Genomic DNA, 27,529 nt, shown 5'->3' on the forward strand with positions numbered 1-27,529 from the left:
TTGTGTACAGTGGGGAGACAAAGGTTCAAAACAGGTGGCTTCTGCTATGTTGAGCCCTCGAGGGCGAAGGCCACCTGAGAAGATGATCACAGAAGATTACCCGTCGGCATCCAAGTGGTGATCTTACAAGATACAGGCAATTCAATCTGGTCGAAGACGAAGTACAAGAGCAGCGGTTAATGTATCATCGAAGAGATGATGAATTGACAATGCCATGTCAGAAACGCGGGGGTCGGCCTTCCCTGCGAGTTCCGCATAACGTCGTTTGGCCCCTCGCACGACTGGACCTCGGGACGATCGACACGTTTAAATCAACCGGCTTATCGCCCTTGAGATTTACACTGCTCTCTCCTTTCAGAAATGGCCTATACACATCAGGACTCTCCGCCAGATGCAACTGACCCAACTACCCTCCCTCCACTCCCGCTTCCTCCGGGCGTGTCATCCCGCTATGTCGACTGTACTACCTCGCACAGCCTTGTCTTTCACATTCTCGAATCTCTTCCAGACCTGAAGTCTTCAGCCTCAAAGCCTAAACTCGTTCTTCTCTGCCATGGCTTTCCCGACCTGGCATACTCATGGCGGAAGATGCTCCCTCTTCTCTCGTCACAGGGTTACCATGCCGTCGCTTTCGACCAGAGAGGTTTTGGCCGGACATTTTCACGAAACCCTCTTACAGAATCATCATTTCGTCCCCTCGCATTGCTTCGGGATACTGTTGCACTGGTTCAGGCGCTGGGATACACGTCGGTCTCCTGTATAGTTGGACATGACTTTGGCGCTGTCCCTGCCAGCCTATGTGCATTGGCAAGGCCCGACATGTTCCACTGCCTCGTTCTGATGTCTCATCCTTCAAAAGGCCCTCCGCAATTGCCATTCAACACATCTCCCGCCTACGGCGAGCCGTCAGCTGCTCCCTTACCTCCACCTCCTCCCATCGATGAGGCCCTAGCAGCTCTGCCCCGGCCCAGAAAGCCATACAAATGGTATTATTGTGAGCCTTCTTCTAACGCGGAGATGACATATCCCGCTGGTGCACACCTCCATACTTTTCTGCGCGGCTACTTCCACCTCAAGTCCGCCGACTGGGACGGCAACCACCCTCACCGATTAGAAGGGTGGACCGCCACCGAACTTGAGAAAATGCCTCGGTACTATGTCATGGATCTAGCGGACACAATGCGCCAGGCTGTTGCGCGGGATATGGAGGCAGAGGACCCGAAAATAGTAAGCTCGCGGTCGTCACGCTGGCTTCCAGACGCCGAACTGGCAGTCTACGTTCAGGAATACGGCCGTACGACGTTCCAAGGCGGGCTGAATTGGTATAAGGTCCTAACGCAACCGGATACAGCGGCGGAAATGGAAGCGTGGTCTGGTATGAAGATACCTATTCCGACGATCCTGATCTGCGGGAAGAGTGACTGGGGAACGTACCAAGTGCCCGGGGCGCTGGAAGCCATGGAGCAAGGGGAAAGTGTGGGACCGGGGCTGTATAAGGGTACGATATTGATGAGCGAAGCTGGGCATTGGGTCAATCAGGAACAACCCGAGAGATGTGTTGAGGAGATTTCACGACTTATCGAAGAGGCGTCCGTGGCTAGGACCTTTTCGGCAGGGATTCCAATTTGACTTTGACAACTGCATGGTTACGACTTGATGAAATTCCAAACTACAGTAGTAAATCAGGTCTCTCCCGCAAGTCGACGCCGCCCTCGAACGCAGCACCACCAGCCTCCTCATCCAACTGCACGCTCTGATCCAAGCCACACACGCGGAACAGCATCTGCGGCGTCAGTTCCTTGTCTAAACCCGGCAGACCATCACGCCTGAGCTTCTCCAAACCCTCACGCATAGCTACCAGCGCAGGCCCGATAGTAGCAAACGGGTAGATTATAATCTTGAACCCAATCTTGCGAGCCTCATCCGCCGAAATAGACGGCGTAGACCCATGCTCAACCATATTAAGCAACAAAGGCCACGGTGCCAGATCCTGGACAGCCTGGCGTGCCATTTCGCGCGAGTCAATTCCCTCCAGGAAGCCGACGTCTGCGCCTGCATCGCGCGCCGCACGCAGCCGAGCCAGACTCTCTTCGTAGCCGTGCTTCTGCAGCGAGTCCGTGCGCGCAATAATCACAATATCGCTGTCTAGTCGCTTGCGGGCTTGCACAGCGGCCCGGATCCGGGTCGTGTAGGTGGCTGTGTCGACGAGTTGTTTGCCGGATAGATGGCCGCACCGCTTCGTCTGGACTTGGTCTTCGATGTGGAAGCCTGCCACGCCGGAGCGAGCATATTGTTCTGTCGTCCGCGCGACCATGATGGGCCCGCCGTATCCTGTATCTGCGTCGGAGATGAGCGGAGTCGCAGGGGATAGGTTCGCGATCATCTCGGCATTGGCGCGCATGTCGTTCAGAGTGCAGATGCCCAAGTCGGCCTGGCCGTGTACGGAGGCTGCTGTTCCTGCGCCGGTCTGGTGCTGTTAGTTTATTTTCATTTTGAATTTTCAGATTTTCATTTTCACACGCCGTGCATACCATGTACAATGCATCAAACCCCGCGGCCAGCGCCATCCGCGCCGACAGGCCATCATATACTCCCGGAGCGACGATGAAGGCTTTCGGGTTCTCCAAGGAACGCCGGAGACTAGTTGCCGCTGTTGTGAGAGGCATAATGGGTTATCAAAGTACATACAACAATGAACCGGCCAGCGGCTCTGAACGGGCCACTTTATATGTCCACCGCAAGTCGATGATCCGCCGATGCCGGGACATTTTGTTATGTCAGCATACACACCTTCTCAAAGCGGCAACGAGCTGGTGCCAACTCGGAAAATTCTCGGCCTTGTCGACCTCGGACCAGTCCATACATAATAGGCGGGGTATAGAGGAAGTCCGTGTCTTCCGACTCGGCAGGTTGGGTTTACACTTGCTGCATTATTACGGGTTTGGTTAGCCCGGCGTAGATCATTCTTAGTCAGCATTCGCTCCACTGCTCGGCTTCTGATCTGCGACTCTTCGACGCCGACAATGATTCCGCGCATCCTCGCCTAGAACACTCCCCCTCCCTTCGCCTGACTGATTCGACACAGTCTCTTCCCCGACCCTGCTCTTATGGCTCGCTCCTCTGTGGTCCAGGAGTATGGAGCGCCCTCGACCCCGACGCTGAGCGTCGACCAAAAGGTCGCGCTCGACCGCCACAGCTACCAGGTGCCACGGCCACAAGGCTATCGCGTATCATGGCACGCCAACCCAGCCGTGGAGCTGCACCACTTCGGCCAGTCGCACCCGATGAAGCCCTGGCGGCTGACCCTCACGAAGCAGCTGGTGATGGCATACGGGATGCACCATGCGATGGACCTGTACATGGCGCGCGCGGCAACATCAGAAGAGATGGCCGAGTTCCACGACGCAGACTACATTGAGTTCTTGCGGCAGGTGATGCCCGGCGACGTAGATCGGCCCGAGCAGAGCGATAACGTGGTGCGGTTTAATTTTGGCGACGACTGCCCCGTCTTCGACGGGCTGTACAATTACTGCTCGCTGTACGCGGGCGGGACCGTGGATGCCGCGCGCAAGCTGTGCAATAACCAGTCCGAGATTGCAATCAACTGGTCCGGCGGCCTGCACCACGCCAAGAAATCCGAGGCCAGCGGGTTCTGCTACGTCAACGACATCGTCCTGGGCGTCCTGCAGCTGCTGCGTCACCACCCGCGCGTGATGTACATCGACATCGACGTGCACCACGGCGACGGCGTCGAGCAGGCTTTCTGGTCAACGGACCGCGTGTTGACGGTTTCGTTCCACAAATACGACAAGGACAACTTCTTCCCCGGCACGGGCGCCCTCGAAGACACAGGCCCCTCGCACCCGCTGAACCCAGGCGCACACCACTCCATCAACGTCCCCCTCAACGACGGCATCGACGACGAGTCCTACATCCAGCTCTACCACGACGTCATCGGCGCCTGCGTGGAAACCTACCGCCCCGGTGCCATCGTCCTCCAATGTGGCGCCGACAGTCTCGGCTGCGACCGGCTAGGCTGTTTCAACCTCAATGTGCGCGCTCACGGCGCCTGCGTTGCCTTCACCAAGACCTTCGGGCTACCTCTCCTCGTGGTAGGAGGGGGTGGATACACACCACGCAATGTCTCCCGCGCCTGGGCGCACGAAACCTCCATCCTCATCGACGCAGACCAGAACCTCGACCCCACGATCCCGGAAACCGTCGCATTCCGCAACCACTTCGGCCCAGACTACTCGCTCTTCCCCCCGCTGTCGGAGCTGCGCAAACTCGAGAACAAGAACCCACGGCCCTACCTCCAGAGCCTGGTCGAGGCCGTCCACGAGCAGCTCCGCTATATCCAGGGTGCACCCAGCGTGCAGATGGGGTTTATTCCGCCGGATATCTTGGGCCTGCGCGAGGATACCGAGAAGGAGATCGAGGAGCAAACGGCTGCTATGGAAGAGGAGCGCGAGGAACGAGATGGCGGTGGCTCTGCTGCTATAGCTGCTGATGTGGCTGCGGCTAATTTGCAGGGTATGGATATGGGCTCAGCTGGTGCTATTCCCCGTATGAATCGTCGGCGGGAGCTGGAGCGCGGAGCTGGCTACAGGGGCGAGCTGTATTCATAACCTCCGCTCTCCTCTGTGATGAGGATTGGTTTATGGGTGTGCTTAAGGCGAACACGGGATTGATTCACCACGGGCGTTTTTATTTTCTGGGCGGACTTGCTTTATTACTGGGAGTTTGCGGCCTGCGCGAGATATCCTTGAAGAAAGAGTTCTGTACAGTTATACCATCTCTACAAAAGAGAGAGACATAGAAAGAGTCATCAAAAATGAAGAAAAGTACACATCATCATCTTTTACTGTATAGGAGATCAAATCCAATTGCAACTAACCACAAAAATCAAGTCTATCGCTATAACAGCCCCGTTCCATCCCATCTCTTTTTAAACATCAACTATGACATCAATCTTCTCAAATCGCATGCACGCAGGGAGAGATAGCGCAGTCGATGAGACCAGATAACGAAGCATTTAAAATGTGTTTATGGGTTTTCGTATTTCGTATTTCGGTCTTCGATCTCAATGAGTTCGGATCTTTCTTTTTGTAAACAGAATCAAATCGGGTATCCAGCAATGGGGCGTGGCGTCGTGGTCGGGAACGCTGTGTTGAACTCGAATTATGGTGGCAGAAATGGAGTAAGGAAGCCAGACGATGCGGTGAGGTGCGACGAGAAACTGGGAGGGAGAGACTATCGTTGTCGTCGCTGGACGCCAGGAGAAATTTTGATGCTGGATAGTCTGCGCAGATGGATTTTATCGTTTTGGCGGGGCTGCCTGTGTGTTTTTTGGATATGCTTTGAAACGACTTGGCACCAAAAGCAAGAAACAAGGATGCAGGAAGCAAGAGAGAGAGATCAGGATGGCTGCTGGAAACAGATCGAGCTCCATGCCTCCCTCATTGCTCCTTCGCATCCACGAATTTCTGCGCCGTTTCCGTATCTATCCGTTCAATATTGGCAGTTTCTGTCTCAGACGACGGCACTGCGGATGACCCTGCGGCCGCTGTATTCGCGGCAAGGTTCTGGGAGGGCGTCTGGTTCGAAGTGCTCGAGGTTTGGACCTGAGCTTCTGCTTTCTGACCTTGGACGATGGGAGCGATCGATAGAATCTGCTTTGCGGCAAGCTGAGGGTCATGCGAGGCGCTGCGCGACGTGTTAATCAGATACATAATTTCAATTTCTTCCCAGAAAGAAATACTCACACGTCCGCATTGATAATCCAGTCGAGATCTTCATCTCCTTCGTCTTGGCCGCCGGGGCCGCCTTGCACGGCACGGAACAATCGAGGTCGCCACTCGACACCCTCGTCGGCGCGTTTCGCTGCCTCGTCTCGCTGCTGATCTTCGATCTTGGTCTTTTCATCCGTTGCGAGTTCGTGGTTCCGCGCAATGATCGCCTTGACGGTAGGCTTCCAAAGCCGCTGTGATTCCCTCTCTGCCTGCTCTTCAATTGGCCGAACCTGAGGCTTGGTGTGCTTGGCGTGTGCTCCATCGAACAGAAGCTCCTTCTGGTGTGTCTGTTTCTTGGGTTAGTGGTGGACATTTTTCATACCATGAATGAAACGGACCAGGCAGTTCTTCAGATGCATCTCCCCATTCCACATTCCCGATAGCTCGTATAGAACCTCTCCCGTCTTCTCGTTCTTGATCGTGCCTCCGATGGCATTGTAGGTACCGGAAAAGTAACCCTTGGTCTTGAACTCGATATCGGCGACCAGGTTATGCTCCGGACACCGCACGTAGCTATGATCACCGAGCTCATACTTCATCTTTCCGAACAGAATTCCGCGGGCGTACATATTGGGTTGTGTCAGGATACTAGCGACCTGTGAGTCAGTCCGCTGCCGCCAGAAAAGCAAACCGTCACCAAAACATACTATTTCTCACCCATCTCTTTATCCTCCCCGCGGTTCAGCAGCCGCAAAATGGCGATTCCCTCCATCAAACTGGCGGCCGAGTTGCCCAGGAACCTACTGCGGGGCTTCAGCGTGCCGTCGATGCGGATGTTGTGCTCGGGAGCCATGAAGAAGTAGCTCGACTTAGGCGGATGATGCGAGGTCTGTTCGGCGATGTAGTACCCGCGCGTGCCATCCTCATAGTCCCAGTAGCAGGTAAATGTCTCTCCGAGAATGGGGTTGAGCGGTTTCTTCACTCCTCTGTATAGCGGGGGGTCAGATTTCTAGCCCGGAACCACGGACAGGTGACGTACGGAGGTTTGATGTGCCATCCACTCAGGTAGAATTTGACGACTGAGACAAAGCGCTCGACGGGGTCATCGATCGTGGACATGGGGAGTAGAGTTTCGGGGTGCGCCATGAAGCTGTTTTCCGAGGTCAGCCGGTGTGCCCCTCGTCACGGGAACTCAGATCAGACTGCGTACTTGGTGATCCGCTCGAGCATGGATCGGGGCTCGAGGATGAAGGTGGGCAGAACCACACGGCTCAGGTCGGCGCCCGGCCGCAGCTGCGAGATGATGTGCGAGAGGACTAGGCCGTCAGTCTTTTGTGTCGTGGTGGGGTGCTGGCCGCAAACTTACCATTTCCCTGGTCGGGCTCGACGACCTCGTCCTCGCCGCTGGCGGGAGAGTCCTCCATGGAGGATCTGCCTGGATGATGGGTCGCGGTGTCAGCGGGCATGGTTGTGGTGGTGCGGTGTCGTTGGCAGAAGTGTTGAGGCAGGGCGGGAGATGATGACATGGGCAGGTAGTACTACTTACTGGCCAAGGAAGCACGGCGGAGATGCGGAACGGGCATAGTGAGTGGCTGACAACCAAGGCTACAGCATTTATGGAAGGGCAGGGCGTTGTCTGTAAGAGAGAGAGAGTGGGTGTGAAAGTCAAGAAGTAGAAGAAGAAGGAGGGCGAAAACAAGGCAAGCCAGTCAGGTGTGGTAAGGAGCCCTAAACCAAGTCTAAACCAGTGACGTCTACAACGACGAAATTAACGGTAAACCTATCCTTCTGCCTGCTCACCACCATGGGTCTTGCCTCCCATTACTACTTATTTATAAGTGTTTTCTCCCAACAAATGATCGTCAATGAGGGGCACGGCTTGGCGAGTTACTAGTGGGGGATGACCATCTCGCATCCGTCCGGGCCTCTTCTATCGCAACCGCGCAATGAGCGGAACGTCGCCATGGGTAATCTCCTCCACAAAAGCCATATCCGGCCGATAGAGCATAACATGGAAGTGTTCGATAGCATGCACCGATTTAAGCGACCTCCAGTTCTTGAACCAAACGACCTGCGCCGGCGGCACGCGCGAGCAGAACGTCCGCTGGACATACGCCTCGATCGCGGCGCGCGCGCTGGCTGTCAAATCATCCGTGGCCGGGTCGTCTTCCAGCTCAAACTTGGTCCAGACCACCAGGTGGATGATGTCCGTTTCGACGCCGTACGGCCAGTCGTTGTACAGAATGCACGTGTCCTCTAGCAGTAGGGTTAGTTCTCAGCCGTGGGGATCTGGTTTCTGTGTTCGTGTAGAACAGATCGGCATGGCATGATTACCGTTCAACTCAAATGGACGACCTTTCGGCGCCAGGTCGCTGCCGTCGCCCCAGTGCAGCCGCTCCTGCACCACGAACCGCATCACGGACGAGTACTCGGTTTTCAGCTGCGCCATGTACGCCAAGTAGCGGCGCAGCTCACCCGGGACGCGCTGGAATCGATCGATGCGGTTGGTTCCTGCGGTCCCATCCCGTCGTCAGCACGTCTGTCCTTGGGACGGTCGCTGCGAGGCTGCCACCCAACTCACGGACGATCTCCCGCACTTCATCCCAGCCCTGCCGCGTGTAGTCTTCGTCGGGCGTCGATAGACACCGGATGCTCTTGACCGGTAGGTCGCGTAGATAGCTGGGACACTCGGCGGTCCGTTGCGATGGGGGCACGTTGACTTGCCAGTATGGAAGAGGGCGGCGCTCGTGTACTAAAACCTGACCCGTTGGAGGGGCATCGGCCGTCTTCTCGTCCAGGCTGGTCATGGTCGCTGCCGGGGTCGACACCCCCATCGTGCCCGACGACATGGTCTGGCAAAGGCAGAAGTCGGCGAAGATGAGGCTGAGTTGATAAGAAACCGAAGGATTCACTGATTAGTACTCCTCGGCCCGCACACCCGGCCCTGATCCACCAGGGACTACGTAACTACATGCAGTGACAGAAATACATATATATCCAGATGGTTGCTATTGCTTTATACTATTGGTAGATTGCACTACGGGACTGCCAGTCTCTGGATCTGCGGCGCATCGGCGGAAATGACCTGGACACCCGCCGCCGCCAGCTCCTCCTTCGCCTTGTCCCATCCGGCCGGCACAACGCACCGGGTCGCCTCCTCGACAATCCAGCTACGAAAGCCAGCCTTGACCGCATCGATGGCCGTGTATTTAACACAGTAATCCCCCGCCAGCCCAACAACAAACACATCCGTCACATTGTAGGTCCTGAGCGCAGCGGCCAGATCCTCATTGACCGACTTGGCCGTGATAGCCGGATCTAAATTCCCAAAATTATCCGCAAAGGCCGAGTACATCTCGACCTGCGCGTGCTGGCCCTTGTGCACGAAGCGATCGACCTTGTCGATGTCAATCTCGGGGATCATCTCCGCGCCGGGGGTGCCGGCGACGCAATGCACAGGCCAGAGTTGTTGTTGCTTTGTTTCGGCTTCTTTGCCCGGGGCCGGGTTGTGCATTGTGATAAACGACTCGAAGGGCTTGTTGTTGGGCGCGGGGTGGTTGGGCGCGAAGGAGATGTGGTCGGGCGGGTGGAAGTCCTGTGTTGCGACGCGTGTCACGAACCCTGGTTTTGCGAGGAGTGAGTTGATCAGTGGTGCGATGGTCCGGCCTTCTTGTACGGCGAGAGACCCGCTCTTTATTGTTTGGCAATAGGCTTGGGATCAGCTCGGCTGGCACATGCTGGTAGTAGCTTCGTCGCACTCACGGGTGGGCAGAAGTCTTCCTGCATATCTACTATAATCAGCGCGGGCACGAAACCCGTGTCCTCGGCGGACGCTGAAGCCATTGTGAGATGTGGTGACAGCTGGGACTGCGTAGAGGGAGGAAGATGGAGCTGTCCATCGAAGGTCAGGAAAGTATGAGAGCATGACTAAGCACACGGACAGCACAAAACTCTTTTGTTCGTTCTTCCCTTCTTCTTCCAGGGCCACGGCCCCCGACTAACTCCCTCACTCAAGGTACGTTTCTCTCCCGTGTTTTCCTTCCTGTCTATTATGATGATTTTATTATTGGAGCTGTCTGAGCCTCGCAATGCGGACAAACTCACTTATACGCTTTTCATCTATCTGAACCCATCCCATCCCGTTGCCTGATTCTCATGCCATGTTCAGCCCGGAACGAGTGCTAATTGCTCGCAACAGCTTCCAACCGCAGATTGTAAACCCATTTTCATCAATTGTTGCGCAATCCAACTTCTAGACTTCTTCTTCTCCTCCATTAGCCCTCTCTGCCTCTCTATTTCAAATCTACCTAGTCTCATATTTCCTCTTCTCTCCCACCATGGCAACCAACACTCCCCCACCACCACCACCTCCTCCTCCTCCAGAACACACACAGACTTCCCCCGACGCCGCCATGGCTGAACCCACAGAGACCACCACCGTCGCAGCGGCAGCAACAGCAGCAGCGGCGGCAGCAAGTACAACAACACCACTACCCACGCCCTCCTTCAAGCTTAAATTCTGCACCGTCTGCGCATCCAACAACAACCGCTCAATGGAAGCCCACCTCCGCCTCTCAACAGCAACCACCGGGTTCCCTGTGATATCCTTCGGAACCGGCTCGCTCGTCCGGCTCCCCGGCCCATCAATCACCCAACCGAACGTGTACAGCTTCAACACCACCTCCTACCAACACATGTACGAAGAACTGCGCGGCAAAGACGAGCGGCTCTACCGCAGCAATGGCATCCTGACCATGCTCGACCGCAACCGCAACCTGAAATGGGGGCCCGAGCGCTTCCAGGACTGGGTGCCGGGCATGCCACGGACGGAGCATGTCGAAAAGGGGGACAAGGGTGCCAACGGCACGGAGGGCGGCGTCGTTGATGTTATCATTACGTGCGAGGAGCGGTGTTGGGATGCGGTTGTTGACGATCTCATGAATAAGGGGTCGCCGCTGAACAGGCCGGTGCATGTCTTTAATGTTGATATCAGGGATAATCATGAAGAGGCCCTGCTGGGGGGGAAGGCGATTCTTGATCTGGCAGATCGGCTGAATGAGGCGGCTGTCATGGAGAGAAATGTGAATGGGACTGCTGGGTGGGAGAATGGGTCTGGTGCCGCGAGGCAGAGCTTTGATGAGAAGGTTCCTGAGATTCTGGCGGAGTGGCAGGAGAAATATCCGCATCTGCCTGCTCTGTGGACGCTGGCTTGGTTGTGAGTTGAGGGTAACAGGCGATGATGGCAATTGCCGCGGATAGTTAATTCAAGAGACCCGAATAATAATACGACGTTACGTGACATATATTAATCAGAATGGGATTCGTGTAATCATAGCAAATTTACTCCGGGGTATCATCAAGAATCATATCAGACCAACGCCTAGGACACGCACAGGGAGGTCGTAATTTGCCCCCATAATGGAGGACTCCATGAAATCACTCACGTCTCCTGCTTGATCTCTTCTTTGACGTTCTCTTCTTTAACCACCTCCCCCTTGACATTCTCATCTGGAAGCAAAAGATCCCGCCTCTCCTGATACCACTTCTCAAGGCAAGCCCTTCGCTGTGCCTGCGTCATACTCTCCACGACGAGCGCAAACTCCGTCGCATCCGCGTACCCAAGCCCGCGTGCCATGCTGCAGAACTGGCGGCGCATCACGTCCTCAGGCGGATTGTACCGAAACCGGAACGGCCGGGCGTCCGGTCCTGGTCCCCCAAAGCTCAAGCCTGCAGCAGGAACCTCGGCAGATGGATCCAACTCGTCGCCGACGATATCTTGAGATGGCTTGAAGACCTGGCAGTCCGCGGCTGGGTCGTCCAATGCCAGCTGGGCGCGGCGGCTGAGTCGTTCTTCGACGCGCGAGGAGCCGATCACTTCGTTGTTGAGGTGGGTATATTCCACACCTGCGCCGGCGAGGATGGCTTGGATGGGGTCGTGCTTGTGAGGGCTGTTTTGGGCCGGTGGATTTGTGGAAGATCGTTCGCGCTTCACCCCATTCTTGACATCGCCGCAGATCTCGGCGGCAAGCTGGCCCATTGCCTCGTCTTCGGCTTTAGTAGAAGCCTCACCGTGTTCACGGGTGTCTTCCTCTTCGACCTCGATGTCCATGACCTGCACGCCGGCGCGGCTCTCGGCGATGTTGGTCTTATTGACGATATCGCGCAGAACAACGCCGTCGTTGTGATACCCGAACATGTTATCCAGACCGAAGATCTCGCCTTTCTGGTCTTTCTTCTCCTGGACGCCTTTGAAATAGCGCCGCTCAGAGCTGGCATTGTACCCGATGTTGGCCTGCTGCTGCTTGTAGATCTGTCGCGCGTAGACGATCTCCTCGATGGTGCCTGCGGAGATGAGCCGGAAGACCTCGACATCGCGCGATTGTCCAATACGATAGGCGCGGTCCTGAGCCTGGAGGTCGTGCGCCGGGTTCCAGTTCGGGTCGACCACGACCACTTTGTTGGCCGAAGTGATATTCAGTCCAACACCGCCGGCTTGGGTAGAGATGAGAAAGACAAACTGGCGGGAGTCAGAATTAAACTCGTCGACGACCCGCGCGCGGTCCTCGTAGCTCATCGATCCGTCCAGGTAGCTGACATTATAGCTGGTATGATGGAACAGGACCTGCAGCATCTTCAAAAGCCGGACGCTGTGTGAGAAGACGAGGACTTTATCGCCATTCGAATGCCACCATTTTAAAAGCTTTCGCAAAACCTTCCACTTGCCACAGAACTCGGGGTTTGCGTAGTTCATAATTGAGTCTCGGCTGCGATACAGCTTCTCCCACTCTCGGGGCAGCGCGAGTTGGAGCATATCCTTGTCTTTCTCCTGTTTTTCCCGGGAATCGTTTCCCTGCGGAATGAGAACGGCCAGATGGTTGCTTAGATGTCGCAGCACGGTCATCGCCGGGAAGACGTACGACTGCCATGGCACGTCTCTGCCAGGGATGATACGATAGCAGCACCAGCCAGCCTTCTTCCCTGATCCACAATCGCACCTTTCTGAGGATTGCTTGATGTAGTGGACAATATCACTCTCCAGAAAATTCTCATAGGCGTCCGCCTGTGTCTCGGTCAGAGGACAGAAGACGACACGGTCGCTCTTCTTGGGTAGCTGATCGGCAATCAAGGTCTTCATCCGACGCAGAAAGAACTGAGGCAGGAGATTCTCGACGAGCTTTTTGGCTGTCTTGCGGGCCCTGCTGAGCTCGCTTTGGGTTGCCTCGTGCGACTGTCCAATCTTGAGCGGAGTGGCAATCTGCGTTTTCCAGGTGGTGACAGGGCCGAGGACGCCGGGGTTCGTCCAGTTGAGTAGCGTCCACAGCTCCTCGTACCGGTTCTGGATCGCCGTGCCAGTCAATCCAATTCGACAGAGAGCGTTGATTTCATTCATCGCCTGAGTCGTCTCAGACTTTCGTTCTTTGATCTTATGGCATTCGTCGGCGATAATGCAGTCCCACTCGACCATGTTGACCGCGTCTTTGTTGTTCATATACGTCGTGTAGGTAGTGATCAAGATCTCCAATCTCCCCGATCTTGCAGCATGCAACGCCAGCTCCTTGTTGTCGCCGTGGTACGCATCGACCTGCCACCACCCCCAACGAGCAAACTCCGCCCTCCAATTCGGGATGAGGCTCCCCGGGCATACGATCAGAGTGCGCGGATACCAGGCATTGTTCGCGGATCTGCGCATCTTGCGCATCCTCTTCGCGTCCCGCTCATCTCCGGTCTTGCCGTATGCCGCCGTCAGGAAAGCGATGACTTGAATGGTCTTCCCGAGACCCATGTCATCGCCCAAAACGCCTCCCTTTTGGTAGACGAACAACTCGTGCAAAAAGGCGACTCCTTCCACTTGGTACTGACGCAGCCACTGCGCGATCGGTGCCGGGATCAGCCCTAGGGAGTAGGGGAGCGTAATGTCCTTATACTCTCGGCTCGGTGGCTGATCTAAGAACGCAGGCCTCTCCAGGAGATGCTCCAGACGTTCATCGTCGGAGAAGTCGATATCAGTGTAAGTTGGCGGTAACTTGAGCCCAGATTCCTGAAGGTGCTCCCTTCTGCGATCAAACTGTATGCGACGGCGCTGCAGATAGTTCGGGAGTGTGTGCTCCATCAGCTCATCCTCCGACGACACCACGCCATACTCCTTCTGAGTCCGCTTGACCCGTGCTTTGCTTCGCTCCTGCTTGGGGACCCGGCCCACAATCACATCTTCTTCTCTCTTGACCTTGGCTTTGCGGGTTGAGGCGAGACTCTGCTTGCGTTTGAGGGATTTGCGTTCCTTGAACTTCTTGTATGCCGACGCGCCATCGTTGAAGTCGGACTCATCGCTGTCCTCGAGTAGTCTGGTCAAGGGACCGGCATTGTGGGTTTCTGACTTTACAGGTGTTGGTTGCGTGCTATTTGCAGCAGTAGGTTTCCGGTCTATAAGAAGATGAGCTTCGCGTCGAACGCGTGGGGGGAGATAGTCATACTGTCAGAATCGAGATAGCGCGTCACCTCCAGATCGTCATCGTCTGAGTCGATAGAGATGACCTCGGCGTTCCAAAACCTGTCACTTCCCATGACATACTTGTCTGAGGGTGGCGTTGGGTGGGAGGAAGCTGGGGAGGTGGAAGCGCGAGCGAGGATAAGGACGATAAGGTCAGGGCCTGGTCACTTCCGCCTCCGAGCTTTTTTTGCTCATCACCACCACCACCACCAAGACCCAGAGCCACCTCGCTGGTCTCTCAATTGAATTACCAAACTCGATATTCAAATGTTTGTCTCCACTCTTTTTTCCCTTCATTATCTTTGACTTTATTGGAGGCTAACCTTTCCACTGAACAGAAACCTTGTCACGGCCCCCCGATCCTAGTTTGTATCTTACGAACACCACAAATTCTCTCAAAATGCCTCTCGATACCTCCACAACATACCCCCTTACTCGGTTGCGCCTGGACGGCCGCCGGTGGAACGAGCTACGTCTGCTGCAAGCCCAGATCTCGACCAACCCCGCCAGCTCCGGCTCGTCATACCTGTCGATGGGCAACACCGCAATCATGTGTTCCGTCCACGGGCCCGCGGAGGGCCGTCGAGGAGAAGGATCCGGCCAGGCAGGGAGTGCTGGCGCTATCGTGGATGTGGAAGTGAATATTGCCGGGTTCGCCAGCGTGGACCGCAAGAGACGCGCAGGAGGTAGCGGCGGGTATGTCTTCTTCTTCTTATCCTTGGCCGCATGGCGACAGATACTAATTGACGTCTACCAGACAATCCTCACGAATTGCTACGACTCTCCGCTCAGCCTTCCAGTCCCATCTACACACCTACCTCTACCCGCACAGCACAATCAGCATCCACGTGCACGTCCTCTCGGCAGATGGCTCATTACTGGCGGCTGCGATCAACGCCTGTACCCTAGCCCTCGTGGACGCCGGCATTCCCATGCCGGGCCTGATGTGCGGCTGCACGGCTGGCATGAGCGGCAGCGCATCGACGCCGCGCGACCCGCGCAACGAAGAACTCGATCCGCTACTGGATCTGTCGCTCCCCGAGGAGCAGGAGCTGCCGTCGCTGACGGTCGGGACTACGACGGCGGTGCCGGTTGGGGAGAATCATATGGACGAGGATGAGGGCGAGATGAAGGTGTCGGTGCTGAATATGGACTCCCGGCTGCACGTCACATACATCGAGACGATGCTGGCGGTGGGCATAGATGGGTGCAAGCAGATCCGTGAACTGCTGGAGGGAGTGATCAAGTCGAGCCGATAGTAGTTAGTGTGTAACGATAATAATAATGACCATGATGAACCTGTTGGACCTGCCAAGAAAGATAATCTGCTCAATTCCGCGCGCACTAAGGCCGTTCAGGCAAAATCTGCTCGGCATGACTACGAGAATCACCGTCCTGGAACGCACGAGAATATTATTCGTTCCCATACATTGCTCCTCGTCCTGCGGGTTTATTTGGTTTTTGTTTTCTGCGTGGGCGCATCAATACAAAACTCGCTCGAGAAGCCGGATCCGGCTGCTTTGAATCGCTACTACCGAGTTATCGCCAACACCAATAATCCACCACCATGGACATGAATTCCATGACAATGGACATGGCTAGCACATCCACTGCATCTGCGGCTATGAGCACAGCTTCCTCGGGCATGTCTGGCATGTCCGGAATGGGAGGCATGGATATGGGCATGGGGGACTCAAGCTGCCAGATCTCGGTCAGTTCCTACAATAACCATGAAAACCTCCAAGAGAGACAGGTAGAGAGAGAAGTATGGGATAGCTAACAACCTCTCAGATGCTGTGGAACTGGAATACCATTGACGCATGTACGTTCTTGTCCTCCGCTTTCCCATCCTATGCACATGAAATTCCTTAGTATACGAAATCACACTAACATCATTGATTGACCAGGCTTCCTCTCCACGTCATGGCACATCCGCTCGCGTGGCATGTTCGCCGGCTCCTGCATCGGGGTCATCTGTCTCGTGCTGTGTCTGGAGTTCCTGCGTCGCGTGGGCCGCGAGTACGACGCCTTCATTGTACAGCGCGCACGGCTGCGAGCGCTGTATCTGTCGGGGCCATCGGCCGACCTTCTCATTCAACAGAGTGGTGCCGCTTTCCCTGAGCGTAGGCAGAAAAGCAGCTCCAAAGTGAATATTGCCAGCTGCTGCGAGAGCCATGGTCATACTTATACAGACCATGCTGATCCTGATCCCTCATCCTCATCCGATAATATCAAGGATGATACTATCACCTCGGCACCAAGTCAGCACTGTGCTCCTCCTATTCAGACCACAGCGCCGTGTACGCATTGCAACACTCCCCCCGGAGAACCAATCTCGATTCCCTTCCCCAGGGCCACCGCCAATGGTTTGCCAAACCCCTGCGCGGTCGGCCCATTCCGGCCCTCGTTCGTCGAGCAGTTAGTACGCGCCCTGCTACACATGCTGCAGTTCGCAGTAGCGTACTTCGTCATGCTGCTGGCGATGTACTTTAACGGGTACATCATCATCTGCATCTTCATTGGGGCGTTTCTCGGCTCATTTATCTTTTCGTGGGAGCCCGTGTCGCTGTCGAAAGAGTAAGCTTTTTCTGTCTTCTGTGTTATTTGTGGTTGGGTGAGTTGTGGTTTGAATGCTAATCATGTTGTGGGATAGGAATGATGCAACGACTGTTACGAAATGCTGTGGGTAGACCGGCCGTGTGGGATTGGTTTCATTCGATAAGTGTGCGCACTCGGAGCATGGGAGTAAGGAAACTAGTTGATATGGACGAAACTGTGTTTTCGTCGTGATTAAACTGTATTTATGGGTTGTGTTGTGGTCCAGCGTCTAGATTATTATTTCATGACTGACGGACATCAGGGGCTTTCCCAGTTCTATCTGCTCTTTTTTGCGACGCATGAATACGTAGAATGATTTCTCTGCATACTGTGAAGAATTGAGCGACCAATACGTCTCCTATTGGATCGCACTTGCTATACCTAAGTTTGCGTGACGTTGCTGGCAGAGGGGTAATGGACAGGTAACAAAGAAGATGAGATCATCGAGCCTCACAAACCAACCAGCTGCGCACGGCCACGGACAACAGGCTAGAACCAACAAACCTGGAAGCGAGACCGAGTTGGCCCGATGTCTTGCATCCAGCGCGGGGCTATGCGGTACCCCCACCTTGTGTTTTCCGAGGCAAAAGAAAGAATATGTTCCTTGTTACTACGAATTGAACAGCGTTATGCAGAGTACGAGGTTATCCGGTAGACAGTCTTGATTGATTCACTACGCCCGAGGCGAGAACATAGAGAGAGGAAGTAGGGAGAACTCCCTTCTGCCCCCAAACTAAACTAGAGCATAACACGAGCCCGCTCACCTGAACCAGCGAAGCAATGGCTCAGACTGTCTGCGCGAATACAAAAACAACACCAACCAACCAGGTTTCACTACATTTGCGAGAGTAGGTTCCTGAGAAGAGGCTTACTGCTGACCGCCGCAGTTGACGATGGTGGGCTTGACGGCCGAGCGGACGGAGCCAGAGGCGCTACCGAGAGCCTCAATCTCCTTGACGACCTTCATGGACTCGGCGTCGGCGACCTCACCGAAGACGACGTGCTTGCCGTCCAGCCACGAGGTGACCACGGTGGTGATGAAGAACTGGGAGCCGTTGCTGGGAGTAGGGGTTAGAATGACGAGTTTGAAAAAAAAAATGCAAACAAACTTACGTGTTGGGACCAGCGTTGGCCATGGACAGCAGACCGGGCTTGGTGTGCTTGTACTTGAAGTTCTCATCGGGGAACTTCTCGCCGTAGATGGAGCGACCACCAGTGCCCTATTTAGAAAAAAGGTCAGTTTCGAGGATGATAGATAGCAAAGGGGGGAACCCAAATGAAAGGGGGAAAAAACTCACGTTGCCGCGGGTGAAGTCACCACCCTGCAGCATGAACTGAGGGATGACACGGTGGAAGCCGGAGCCCTTGTAGCCCTCGCCCTTGGGCTTGTTGCAGAGCTCACGGAAGTTGGCAGCGGTCTTGGGGACATCCTCCTCGAAGAGGGTGAAGTTGATGCGGCCCGTCTTGGCTGGTGAATGGGTCAGCGGGGGGCATTCGCATTCAATCTCATGATGATGAGTGATGGAGAGTAAAGGGTCATCAAGGGAATACTGAGAAGGAATTGGATGAATTGGAGATGAGGCACTGCGAGGGAAAAATGGGGAGGGGGTTAGGGAGTGTTGCGTGTGCAGACAGGGCTGGGTGTTTAGGATGGAGGGGCAGCTTCAGCTTGGCCCCTCCCACTTTTGGCCCACGACGCAAACAGAATCAAAGGAAAGAAAGGAAAACAAAAATACGTACGGGCGCTGGAGCCCACAGGGGAGTACTCGACGTCGAAGAAAGCCGTGCTGGGCATGATTGCGGTAGCAGAGAAGGATCTTTTAGAGTAAAGAGAGGAAAGTGAAGAAGAAGAGAAGAAGGAAGACGCGGGTGGTGGGGTTGGCCTGAGTCGGGCGAACATTATTGCTGAGGGGCACGGATTAACTATAGTGCCGGGGGCAGTTAGCGGGTACGGCCGACGGGGGGCTCGAAATGCAGTTCATGCCTGAGGCAGCCACCAGGGAGCTCCAGGGGATGATCAATCAGGCTGGCTGTCTGCTGGTGGCACTGGCACGCGAATAGATCACTGCACGAGGCCCTGCTGGTGGGATGTCATCGACAGATCACACTTACAGAGAATAAATAATACACAGGGGTGAATGCGGATGGAGACAAGAAACAACAGAGGGAAAAAAACCGAAGCTCAACGCGAAAAGCCCCGGGAGCTGCGGCGCTTATGTAAGGGGCGGCTCTTCACTCCCTGTAGAGACACTCCGACAGAGACTAGGGACAAAATGTAATGTTTACTCCGGATCCATACAAAACTCAAGAATTGATTCCATGCGCACTGCCGTGTCTGCCACGATGCAATCAAGAACCGACGACGCCTAGATGCGGTCGAGGAGGTAGGTATAAGAAGAGTAAACACAGAGTAGAAAAAAAGGGAGGATGAAGAATAAAGTACAGAAAGATATCAAGGAATCAAAAAGAACCACCATGAATGCCATGCGTGTCAGGACATCATTTCAGCATTGTCCGCTCATTGCCCATCGATGAGAGAGAGATAGAGAGAGAGACGCTCAGAAGCAAACACCACACCAGGGAAACAAATTATAGATCAGATAGGGGGAAGGACTCATATGAACAGTGTGAAGGAGGGGGAGGAAAGAAGATGAGAGTCTGTCCCGATGCATGCAAGCAAGTATAGCGGCAGGTCGTCTCGTATATGTGAGTAAGAGAGATAGATCATCGGAAGTCCTCGTCATCATATCCATTCGCAGCTGCGTCAAGACGATGCACAAGCTCCTTGGTCTGGCGCGCGATCTCAAATGCAATAGGCGGCAACTTGTTAATGGCGCCCGGGCCCTCAGCGGCAGTTCCATCCAGTCGGGCGCGGCATTCGTCCAAGACCTGGACGATGGGCTCGGCGCGCTCCCGCAGAGCTTTGTCGCTGCTACGCTCGTGAACCAGGTGCTCGGTGGAGGAGACGACGTTGGCGACAACGTCGGAAATGGCCGAGACATGGGTCTGAACAGTGGTCAGACCGTCCTCGGCGCGGATGCTGGCGACTAAGGACTGGATGGATTGAACGAGGCCGTCGGTTTGGTCTTCGACATATAGCTGAAATAAAACAAGTCAGTCATTTGGTTGATGCAATATTTGGAAAGATCTCACCTTCAGTTCTTGGACTGCGTGGTCCTCCTGCGCGGCGCCATAACCATTGACAATTCCATTCTGGATTGACGAGATATGGCTATGGTCGGGGGGACTCATAGCGCTGTACTCAGAGCCATTGCTGTACCGTCTTTGGCTAGCAGTAGTCTCGAAGTAGCCTTGGCCATTCATCTGCGCCACCTCGGCCTCATCATCCTCCAGCTCGTTGGCAGGCGATGCCTGGATCTTTACCGCGCGGATCAACTCCACGATGGCAATGGCCAGATGCGAAGCTGCCGCATCGAGCAACGATACGGGCGACAAGCCGCTGGAGCTGGCGAAGTTGCGGGCTGCTGTGATCATGTTGTTTGTCGTGGTAGCTACGCGATTCTTGGCCTTGATCCGCAGGGCCGCACTTCCATCCACGGGGAGCGGGCCTTGGTCTACGTCCTGGAGAATGTGGCGGACGGCCACGATGACGAGCTTGATCTGGTGGACCACCCCGCGCGATTCCTCGAACCGAGCGACGCGGAGCAGCTCGTCCACAGCCATCTGGAACTTGGTGACATGAACATCTCTGATCAATCCGTCCACCTGTACCAGTTCATGCTCCTTGACGAGCTCGCTGGCGTCAGGGCGAGAGTCAGCGATTCCGCCAGACGTGGCGCGGACGTGCCGTAGCTGTGCCTTCGCCTTGGCGTAGCGGTGCTTCCACTCATTGACCTCGTCCTCCAGCCGATGGACCTGGCTGGACAACTGTTCTTCGTGTTCCCAAGTAGCATGGCTCTGCTCGGAGAGCGTTTTCATCTCCATGAGGAAGGTGGATGCTTGCTGCCGGACCTCTTCCGTGACGTTGCGCTGATGTTGCAGCTCGGCTTGCAAGCTATCGTGTTTGATCTCAAGGTCTGCGTACCGGGTTGCCAACGTCGCATCCTCGATGCCTCGGGCGGCATCTTCGATCTGGGTGCGAAGGTCACGCTCCATGACATCGTGCTCTGTGCGGACGCGTTCGAGTTCCAGTTGAAGCGAGCTATTACGGTCCTCAGCTTTGGCCACCTTAGCCTCCAGATCCAAACGCAATTCATCCCACTCTTCACGTTCCTTGCTCGCTTCAGATTGCGAAGCATCCTGCGACCGTGCCAGTTCCTCGTCCTTGGAACGAACCATCTCTTCCAACTTGTCAATCTTCTCCTGCAATGCAGAGACCTGGGCCTGGCTATCTGTCAAAAGTCTTCTTTCACTCTCGCCAATCGTGGTGGTTGTGCCCCGTCTGCTTAGAACCGCATCCAACGCAAAGGCATCACTCCGAGCATCATCATCATCGTCCATACCCATATCGTCACTATCTTCGACCATAGTACTTTTATTCGGAACCATCGTATTGCTTTGGAACGATCGCGCAAATGGTCCATCCCCACCCGGCGGGCCACCTAGAGAGCCAGATCGAGGCGGGAACGCACCCGGCGGTCCACCAGACGGATATCCCCTGCCCATGCGCGAGGGGGGTCCTCGAGACTGTGAACGACGAGGGTCCGGGGGCATACCTGGTCGGCCACGGAAGTTTTGGCCTGTGAAGTGTGGGAACCGGCGCTCCAGTTCACAGTACACGTCGGTCGCCAGATCGCGGAATCGTTGGTGTTGGAGCGACGCCAGCTTCTGGCGGGCCTGGTTGCGCTTTTCGTGGAATTCTTTGCGCGGGGGCAGGAAAGGAGGTACATCGGGCCTGGGCGGGCGGCCCGGCGGCGGCATGGCCTGCTGCCTCCGGACCAGTTCGTCGTAGACATCGGTACTGAGTTCGTGGAACTGGGTGGGTGACAAGCGGAGTAACTTGTCTCTGGCTTTATTGGAGCGACCGAGTCCGCGGTCGTCGCGGTACGAAGCATTCAGAAATCTCTTGAGGGCGGCATAGTGCTGACCCAGAATCTCCTCCATCTGTCGATATCGTCTGGGGTCGCGTTGACCGTCGCCCAGCGTGCCCACGCTCGAACGTGCAGCTATCGAGCTGGGCGGTGATGGGTTTGCGCTGCCTGTGGGAGGCGGAATGTTCGGGCTCAAGGGAGCGCTGGGAATGCCTTGGGAGGTTGGGGGCGTGGCAAGATTGCCTCGAGCAGAGAAGGTTGGCGAAAAGGGCGGCTCCGTCTTTTGGTATTGGTTGATCCCGGACCAGTCGCTGCCATCGACGGAGACAGGCGACATGGCTCCCGAGTGACCATTCATCACCGTCCGTGGTGATATCCGGACGCCTCTGTCCGCTCACTTGGGCTGTCGGAAGAGTTGTCCCACCGAATGCCCATCCACGTTATTTTACCACGCGAGTTCCCCGTCCTTTTCCTCTCCCGGCTAAGATCGATCTGAAACGAGGGCGCGAGGGAGGGTCAGAGAATCGGTCGGGGGGCCGTCGAAGGGGCCAAGGAGGGCTGGTCGGGAATCAAACAGACACTCTTTTTGTTTTCTGGTCTAGTCCTTCAAATAAATATCCAAAGGAGTGACGGACGGACTAGACTGGTGAAGGGGAGGGATGGGAGTTGTAGTGGAAGAGAAAAAGACCAACAAAAGGGAGGAAAGTGTGAGTGAGATTATCATTCTTAGTAGCGTTAGTCTCGCCCTTACGGCTGGACCCGCCGAGACCTTGAATCCATACAACCACAATAGTGAATGATTTCTAGACTGGTCAATATCTCCGTGATGGGTTTACAGTTTATTCTACATTCCCATCGGATCAGCCCAGATCATGCGGGATAGCATTCTTTACATCGACAGATCGCCAGGGCTTCTCCGACCGGTATGGAGAGGGGGGCTAACCGGGGAGGGCACAAGCCACACCCCAGGGGCTGACGACAACTTCCACGAGCGTCCAGATCGTGGGGGAACTCTGTAGAGCAGGGTAGACCACAAGTACATCGTAGATATCCAACACCACGATGCTAGGAGATCTCCTATCCTCCAAACACCGCAACCCAACCCCTAATCATCCAGGCGCCGCCCCTGACGGAAGACAGCGTGTGATCGGTTCAGGAGACTGACAGTCTAGACCCTCGCCGTGGCCCCCGGTATCGCCGCGCGGGTACCGGCCGTGTATTCCACCATACTCAATTGATACACAAGGTACTTCTCAGGTACATTGGGCCACAATAGTTGAATAAAATCACACGTTTTTTCCATATTCGGGTCTACTGGTCAACCAGCGTATCTATCCAATGAAAATGAAAAAAATAATAATAATTAAAGAAACAACTAAGTACAGGGGGGGGGGAGACACGAGTCCTCGCTCGTATATCCGACTCGGTCGGTTCTCTACCGGGGATCTCGTTGAGATACATGTTAGCTAGCCTTGACAGAAAAAGAAGAAAAGGCCGGCGATGACGAGACAACCCTAGGCTTGATGAACCAGACCGAGACATGGCGGGTATAGAAGCCCGCATGGTATGGAGGGAGAAAAATGGGCGAATGCAAGACCGTGCCTGCGCCCACAAGAAATATACAAGGGCCGCGCAGCGAGAGCTGGTCTTATTTGGAGGTCATGGACAGTCCGCGGGTAGCGCCCACGGCAGCCGACACGGGCGTCGCGGACCGGGTAGGTGCCTGGCTGCGGTTGTGCGCCATGTGCGCTCTGACGAGATGACCGGCAGCCAGGGCAGCGCACAGGCTGAGCTCGCCGGCGAGAACCGAAGCCCCGATGATGCGGGCCAATTGGCGGGCGTTCTCTCCAGGGGTGGTTGGGTGGGAGCCGCGGACGCCAAGCATCTCGAGCATGGCTCCCTGCGCCTCGAGGATAGTGCCACCGCCGATAGTGCCCACCTCGATGGAAGGCATCGACACGGCGATCTGAAGGTTGCCGTTGGAGCTGTTGGGAAATGGCAGTTAGCATAGTGAACACTCATAAGGAAGGACAAGAACATACTTCTTCATGGTGGTGATACAGTTACAGCTCTCCACATTCTGCGCAGGGTCTTGTCCGGTGGCCAGGAAGATGGCGGACACGATGTTCGAGGCGTGCGCGTTGAAGCCTCCGACGCTGCCAGCCATGGCACTTCCGATCAAGTTCTTGCTGATGTTCAGCTCCACAAGGGCATCCACATCGCTCTTGAGAACACTCTTGACGACATCACCGGGGATGATGGCCTCAGCCACCACCGACTTTCCTCGGCCGTCGATCCAGTTAATAGCAGCGGGCTTCTTGTCCGTGCAGTAGTTGGCTGAGAGGGAAACCACGGACATGTCGTCAAAGCCGCACTCTTTAGACATGACGTCTAGGGCTTTCTCGCAGCCCTTGGAGATCATGTTCATACCCATAGCGTCACCAGTCGTCGTCTTGAACCGGATATAGAGGTAGGTGCCCGCGAGCGAGGTCTTAATGGTCTGGAGACGAGCAAAGCGGCTGGTCGAGTTGAAGGCAGTCTTGATAATGCTCGAGCCTTCTTCCGAATCAACCCAGACCTTGGCAGCGGCTGCGCGAGCCAGAGTCGGGAAGCTAACGCAGGGGCCACGGGTCATACCATCGGCGGTTAGAACGGTGACTGCACCGCCGCCAGCGTTGATAGCCTTGGCGCCACGGCTGGTACTCGCAACCAGAACACCCTCCGTAGTGGCCATAGGAATGAAATAGTTCTGACCGTCAATATTCAACGGGCCCGCAACACCAAGAGGAAGCGGCAAGTATCCAATTACGTTCTCACAGCAAGCACCGTGAACCAATCCGTAGTTGTATTGCTCGTACGGAAGCTTCGAGCCCTCCACGGAATTGGTGAACATAGAGGTAGCAGGAGTTCGGGAGACCACAGACCGCCGGATCTTCACAGCCCGAGTGAAGGCATCGACCCGACTCATCAGGTTCTCGTTCTCCATGGTCTTCTCCAACGCATATCCGGGGAGCTTGCCCCGTAGAGAGAGGCTGATCAGCTCCTCATCCGTTAACTCTGAGCCGCGCTTCTCTTTGAGCAAAGCCTCGCATTCCTCGACTGTCCGGGTGGACTCCTGCTCATTGAGATCGAACTTCGGGTAGACCTTGGGAGGGGCCACCACAGAGTCATTTTGCGCCACAGGAACCGTCTCGGGCTCCTTGATACTCCAACGTGCGGCGTTGAAGAGATAACCGTTCAGAATGATGCTCAGCGTCAAGGCCGCGATGATCCACTTGCTGATGATTGGATCTTCCACGCTCTTGAGCAGACTCTCAAGGACGCGGCCACCGAAAGCGTCTAAGAACTGGTCGGTGTACTCAATGTCAAACGACCGGCCTTCCTCGGGAGCAGCGTAATGAATGGAGGGATATTCCAGTTTGTATTTGATCGGTGGGATGATGGTCACCACGGTTTCCTGCTTCTGGCTCTTGGCAGACACATAAACAGCGTCCAGGCCGTTCTCAGCCACCTTGAAGGGGTCGATAGGGGTGGGTGCCAGAACATTGGAGAAGTGTGAAAGCAGGGCGCCATTGCCAGAATCCCGGAAGGGGATGGCCCCCAGGTTCACGATGTTGACGAGAATCAGACCACCAACCATGAGGATCTTGAACCGGCGCACGCTGCTGGACTTGATCTTGCGTCCGAAAATGCTGGTGTCCATTTCACTGCCATCCGACGAGCTTGGCCAGTCACTGTTCGAGGCCACATTCTCCGCCACACTGTGGGTGATGCCATCCTCTTCCAGCGCCTTGCGCAGCGCGACGTGGCGTTTGATCCGGGTGATCTCGAGCTTGATGCAGAGAATGGTCGTGTAGAAGGTGAAGAGAAGCACGCAGTCGAAGAACAGAATCCAAGCCGCGAGGAAGCAAAATTGCTGCAGTCCTCCCTGCACACCGGAGACTGCACCAATAACCAGGAGGCCAATCTCGATGCAATAGTGCTGGATAATTTCGAAGCCTTGCTTCTCAATCGCAGTTGCGATTGAATCCTGGATAGACCGCGGAGTGCTGGAGGGCAGCGCCGAGCCATTAGACCTTGAAGCCTGTCGTCGCTTATCCACCGAAGCGTTCAGGACCGCACGAGTGAACATGATCGGCTTCTCGAAGCCAATGGTGACGACCAAGAATGGGAGGCCTTCGGAAAGCAGAAGCAAATTGATCGGCACACCCAGCTTGGTGGTCACCAACAGGCCGAACAGGAACGCAAAGGTGCCAGAAAATAGCACGGTGGCGGCCAGCCAGAAATTCGAGCCTAGCCGTCTCATCGAAAAGAAGAGCGAGACGAAGCTGAGGTGCATCGAGATGTAACCGAGGGCCATGATGACAATGTCAATGGTCTCCGCATGCTTGATAAGGTCCACGAACGAGCTCCACGCATCGGTCAACCAGAGCTTGAGAGCCTGATGGGATCCGTACGCCGGGCCACGGGCTGCTCGCATGATCCATTTCTTGGATTCCTCTTCCTCCTCATCCGCTGACGGGTCCGAAATCTCCTGCACCGACCGTAAAAAGTCGGCCACTTGGCCATAGGGCACGGTGTAGGCGAGAGCAAAGTCATACGAGAAGGGCGAGAAGAGGTTGGGTGTGTAGGGAACCGAGTGTGCGGACACATTGCTTGGAATGGGAATGTCGTCGGTCGAAGGCGCCGTCGACGCCGACTTGGAGATCGAGTCCGGGAAGATGAAGGTGGTCAGGGCCAGGTGCTCCGCGGTCGTCTTTTTTGTTTCGCAGATTAGCATGTCAAATGTTTCACGGAAACCCCAGAAATCTCTTACCTTTGCCTCCTCGGGCGTCCATGCATCGTCCGCCTGCCACTTCCACGAGGTTGACTCGCCCAATCGCAAATTGCGACTTCCCTGAAGCAGACCGTCTGCGTCTACCTGACCGGCCTGGGGGCTTCGCACGGTATCTAGCAGGCTACCTTCCAGCAGACCCACGTAGGTGGTGCTGGCCAGGAGAGCGATCACGACAATTGTGTGAATTGGGTGCACACAGGCCCGGCGGGAAATAGATTTCAGACCACAAGTAACCTGTCGCCTGAGCCATCCCGGCTCCGCGTCCCGGTTTTCCTCCGCGGGCCGGAGCTTGTTGGCGATGAACTTGGTGGCCATTATGGGTCACGGAGGAGCGTCTGTTGAAGAGAGCGTCGAGAGAAGGGGGAGGGTCGTTGAGACGGTCCGCAGGGACCAGGGCCTGCGATGGGGACCGTCGAGGAGCGTTGAACGACCCAAAATGGGGGGGAAGAGGGGAGAGAAAGGGAGGAGAGATAAGAGAAGATTATTAAACGGCGGGCAACATGTGGCAGAGAGCAGGGACAGCACAGAACCCTGGGCGAAGAGCAGGATTGGGAACCAACAGGCTCGAATTGTACGACCACCACGGTGTATATGCCGAGTTCGGGAAAAGGACAAGAAAGAATCCACCCCTGAAGGCTGCAAGATAATTATTTCTGGGCGGGAAGAAGGTATCGCCGATGCCAAGCCTTCCTTCCACAGATGAAAAAAAAGGGCAGGATAAAACAACCATCATCAAATAGTACGACACAATAGAAAAGATATAGTCCCTTCGCTCTCATGCTCGACTGGAACCCTCTCACAATGCTCCCAACAATACCTCGCTGGTATCCCTCAATCCGGCGAGGGTTCTTTGTCTCCCTTCCACACTCGCTAAGTTAGGAAC

General features: G+C 55.4%; 13 protein-coding genes across 13 annotated transcripts; 5 read left to right on the forward strand and 8 right to left on the reverse strand.

Moving 5' to 3' along the window:
• Nucleotides 1-360: 360 nt before the first annotated feature.
• On the forward strand, nt 361-1,629 carry N7510_010950 (alpha/beta hydrolase; the record flags this gene model as incomplete). The annotated part of the gene is made up of 1 exon (XM_056982875.1): nt 361-1,629. One exon carries the CDS (start codon nt 361-363, stop codon nt 1,627-1,629), a length of 1,269 nt encoding a protein of 422 aa, XP_056828369.1.
• Nucleotides 1,630-1,669: 40 nt separating this feature from the next.
• N7510_010951 (isocitrate lyase/PEP mutase family protein) lies at nt 1,670-2,768 on the reverse strand (the record flags this gene model as incomplete). The annotated part of the gene is made up of 3 exons (XM_056982876.1): nt 1,670-2,467; nt 2,532-2,640; nt 2,689-2,768. 3 exons carry the CDS (start codon nt 2,766-2,768, stop codon nt 1,670-1,672), a joined length of 987 nt encoding a protein of 328 aa, XP_056828370.1.
• A 339-nt stretch (nt 2,769-3,107) lies between these two features.
• hosA (histone deacetylase HOS2) lies at nt 3,108-4,628 on the forward strand (the record flags this gene model as incomplete). Its single annotated transcript, XM_056982877.1, has 1 exon — nt 3,108-4,628. One exon carries the CDS (start codon nt 3,108-3,110, stop codon nt 4,626-4,628), a length of 1,521 nt encoding a protein of 506 aa, XP_056828371.1.
• An 831-nt stretch (nt 4,629-5,459) lies between these two features.
• On the reverse strand, nt 5,460-7,198 carry N7510_010953 (OSBP family protein; the record flags this gene model as incomplete). The annotated part of the gene is made up of 7 exons (XM_056982878.1): nt 5,460-5,706; nt 5,766-6,079; nt 6,131-6,380; nt 6,440-6,718; nt 6,772-6,882; nt 6,943-7,048; nt 7,099-7,198. The coding sequence occupies 7 exons, from the start codon at nt 7,196-7,198 to the stop codon at nt 5,460-5,462; spliced, it is 1,407 nt and encodes a 468-aa protein (XP_056828372.1).
• Nucleotides 7,199-7,662: 464 nt separating this feature from the next.
• N7510_010954 (GIG1 family protein) lies at nt 7,663-8,581 on the reverse strand (the record flags this gene model as incomplete). The annotated part of the gene is made up of 3 exons (XM_056982879.1): nt 7,663-7,988; nt 8,067-8,243; nt 8,314-8,581. The coding sequence occupies 3 exons, from the start codon at nt 8,579-8,581 to the stop codon at nt 7,663-7,665; spliced, it is 771 nt and encodes a 256-aa protein (XP_056828373.1).
• A 188-nt stretch (nt 8,582-8,769) lies between these two features.
• On the reverse strand, nt 8,770-9,575 carry N7510_010955 (nicotinamidase; the record flags this gene model as incomplete). Its single annotated transcript, XM_056982880.1, has 2 exons — nt 8,770-9,423; nt 9,495-9,575. The coding sequence occupies 2 exons, from the start codon at nt 9,573-9,575 to the stop codon at nt 8,770-8,772; spliced, it is 735 nt and encodes a 244-aa protein (XP_056828374.1).
• Nucleotides 9,576-10,144: 569 nt separating this feature from the next.
• ssuA (RNA polymerase II subunit A C-terminal domain phosphatase) lies at nt 10,145-10,951 on the forward strand (the record flags this gene model as incomplete). Its single annotated transcript, XM_056982881.1, has 1 exon — nt 10,145-10,951. The coding sequence occupies one exon, from the start codon at nt 10,145-10,147 to the stop codon at nt 10,949-10,951; it is 807 nt and encodes a 268-aa protein (XP_056828375.1).
• A 221-nt stretch (nt 10,952-11,172) lies between these two features.
• Nucleotides 11,173-14,294, reverse strand: N7510_010957 (putative DNA excision repair protein (Rad26L); the record flags this gene model as incomplete). Its single annotated transcript, XM_056982882.1, has 2 exons — nt 11,173-14,153; nt 14,204-14,294. 2 exons carry the CDS (start codon nt 14,292-14,294, stop codon nt 11,173-11,175), a joined length of 3,072 nt encoding a protein of 1,023 aa, XP_056828376.1.
• A 326-nt stretch (nt 14,295-14,620) lies between these two features.
• Nucleotides 14,621-15,479, forward strand: N7510_010958 (exosome non-catalytic core subunit SKI6; the record flags this gene model as incomplete). The annotated part of the gene is made up of 2 exons (XM_056982883.1): nt 14,621-14,916; nt 14,978-15,479. The coding sequence occupies 2 exons, from the start codon at nt 14,621-14,623 to the stop codon at nt 15,477-15,479; spliced, it is 798 nt and encodes a 265-aa protein (XP_056828377.1).
• Nucleotides 15,480-15,787: 308 nt separating this feature from the next.
• Nucleotides 15,788-16,801, forward strand: N7510_010959 (high-affinity Cu transporter CTR3; the record flags this gene model as incomplete). Its single annotated transcript, XM_056982884.1, has 3 exons — nt 15,788-15,931; nt 15,997-16,042; nt 16,128-16,801. The coding sequence occupies 3 exons, from the start codon at nt 15,788-15,790 to the stop codon at nt 16,799-16,801; spliced, it is 864 nt and encodes a 287-aa protein (XP_056828378.1).
• Nucleotides 16,802-17,686: 885 nt separating this feature from the next.
• On the reverse strand, nt 17,687-18,613 carry cyp4 (peptidyl-prolyl cis-trans isomerase; the record flags this gene model as incomplete). The annotated part of the gene is made up of 4 exons (XM_056982885.1): nt 17,687-17,876; nt 17,932-18,038; nt 18,117-18,286; nt 18,559-18,613. 4 exons carry the CDS (start codon nt 18,611-18,613, stop codon nt 17,687-17,689), a joined length of 522 nt encoding a protein of 173 aa, XP_056828379.1.
• A 929-nt stretch (nt 18,614-19,542) lies between these two features.
• N7510_010961 (putative cell polarity protein) lies at nt 19,543-22,167 on the reverse strand (the record flags this gene model as incomplete). The annotated part of the gene is made up of 2 exons (XM_056982886.1): nt 19,543-19,917; nt 19,972-22,167. The coding sequence occupies 2 exons, from the start codon at nt 22,165-22,167 to the stop codon at nt 19,543-19,545; spliced, it is 2,571 nt and encodes an 856-aa protein (XP_056828380.1).
• A 1,290-nt stretch (nt 22,168-23,457) lies between these two features.
• On the reverse strand, nt 23,458-26,961 carry hmg1 (HMG-CoA reductase; the record flags this gene model as incomplete). The annotated part of the gene is made up of 2 exons (XM_056982887.1): nt 23,458-23,794; nt 23,852-26,961. 2 exons carry the CDS (start codon nt 26,959-26,961, stop codon nt 23,458-23,460), a joined length of 3,447 nt encoding a protein of 1,148 aa, XP_056828381.1.
• Between the last annotated feature and the right edge of the window lie 568 nt (nt 26,962-27,529).

Source organism: Penicillium lagena, assembly GCF_028827675.1.
Source record: "Penicillium lagena strain IBT 129212 chromosome Unknown utg000008l_segment0_segment0, whole genome shotgun sequence".
NCBI classification, from domain to species: domain Eukaryota; kingdom Fungi; phylum Ascomycota; class Eurotiomycetes; order Eurotiales; family Aspergillaceae; genus Penicillium; species Penicillium lagena.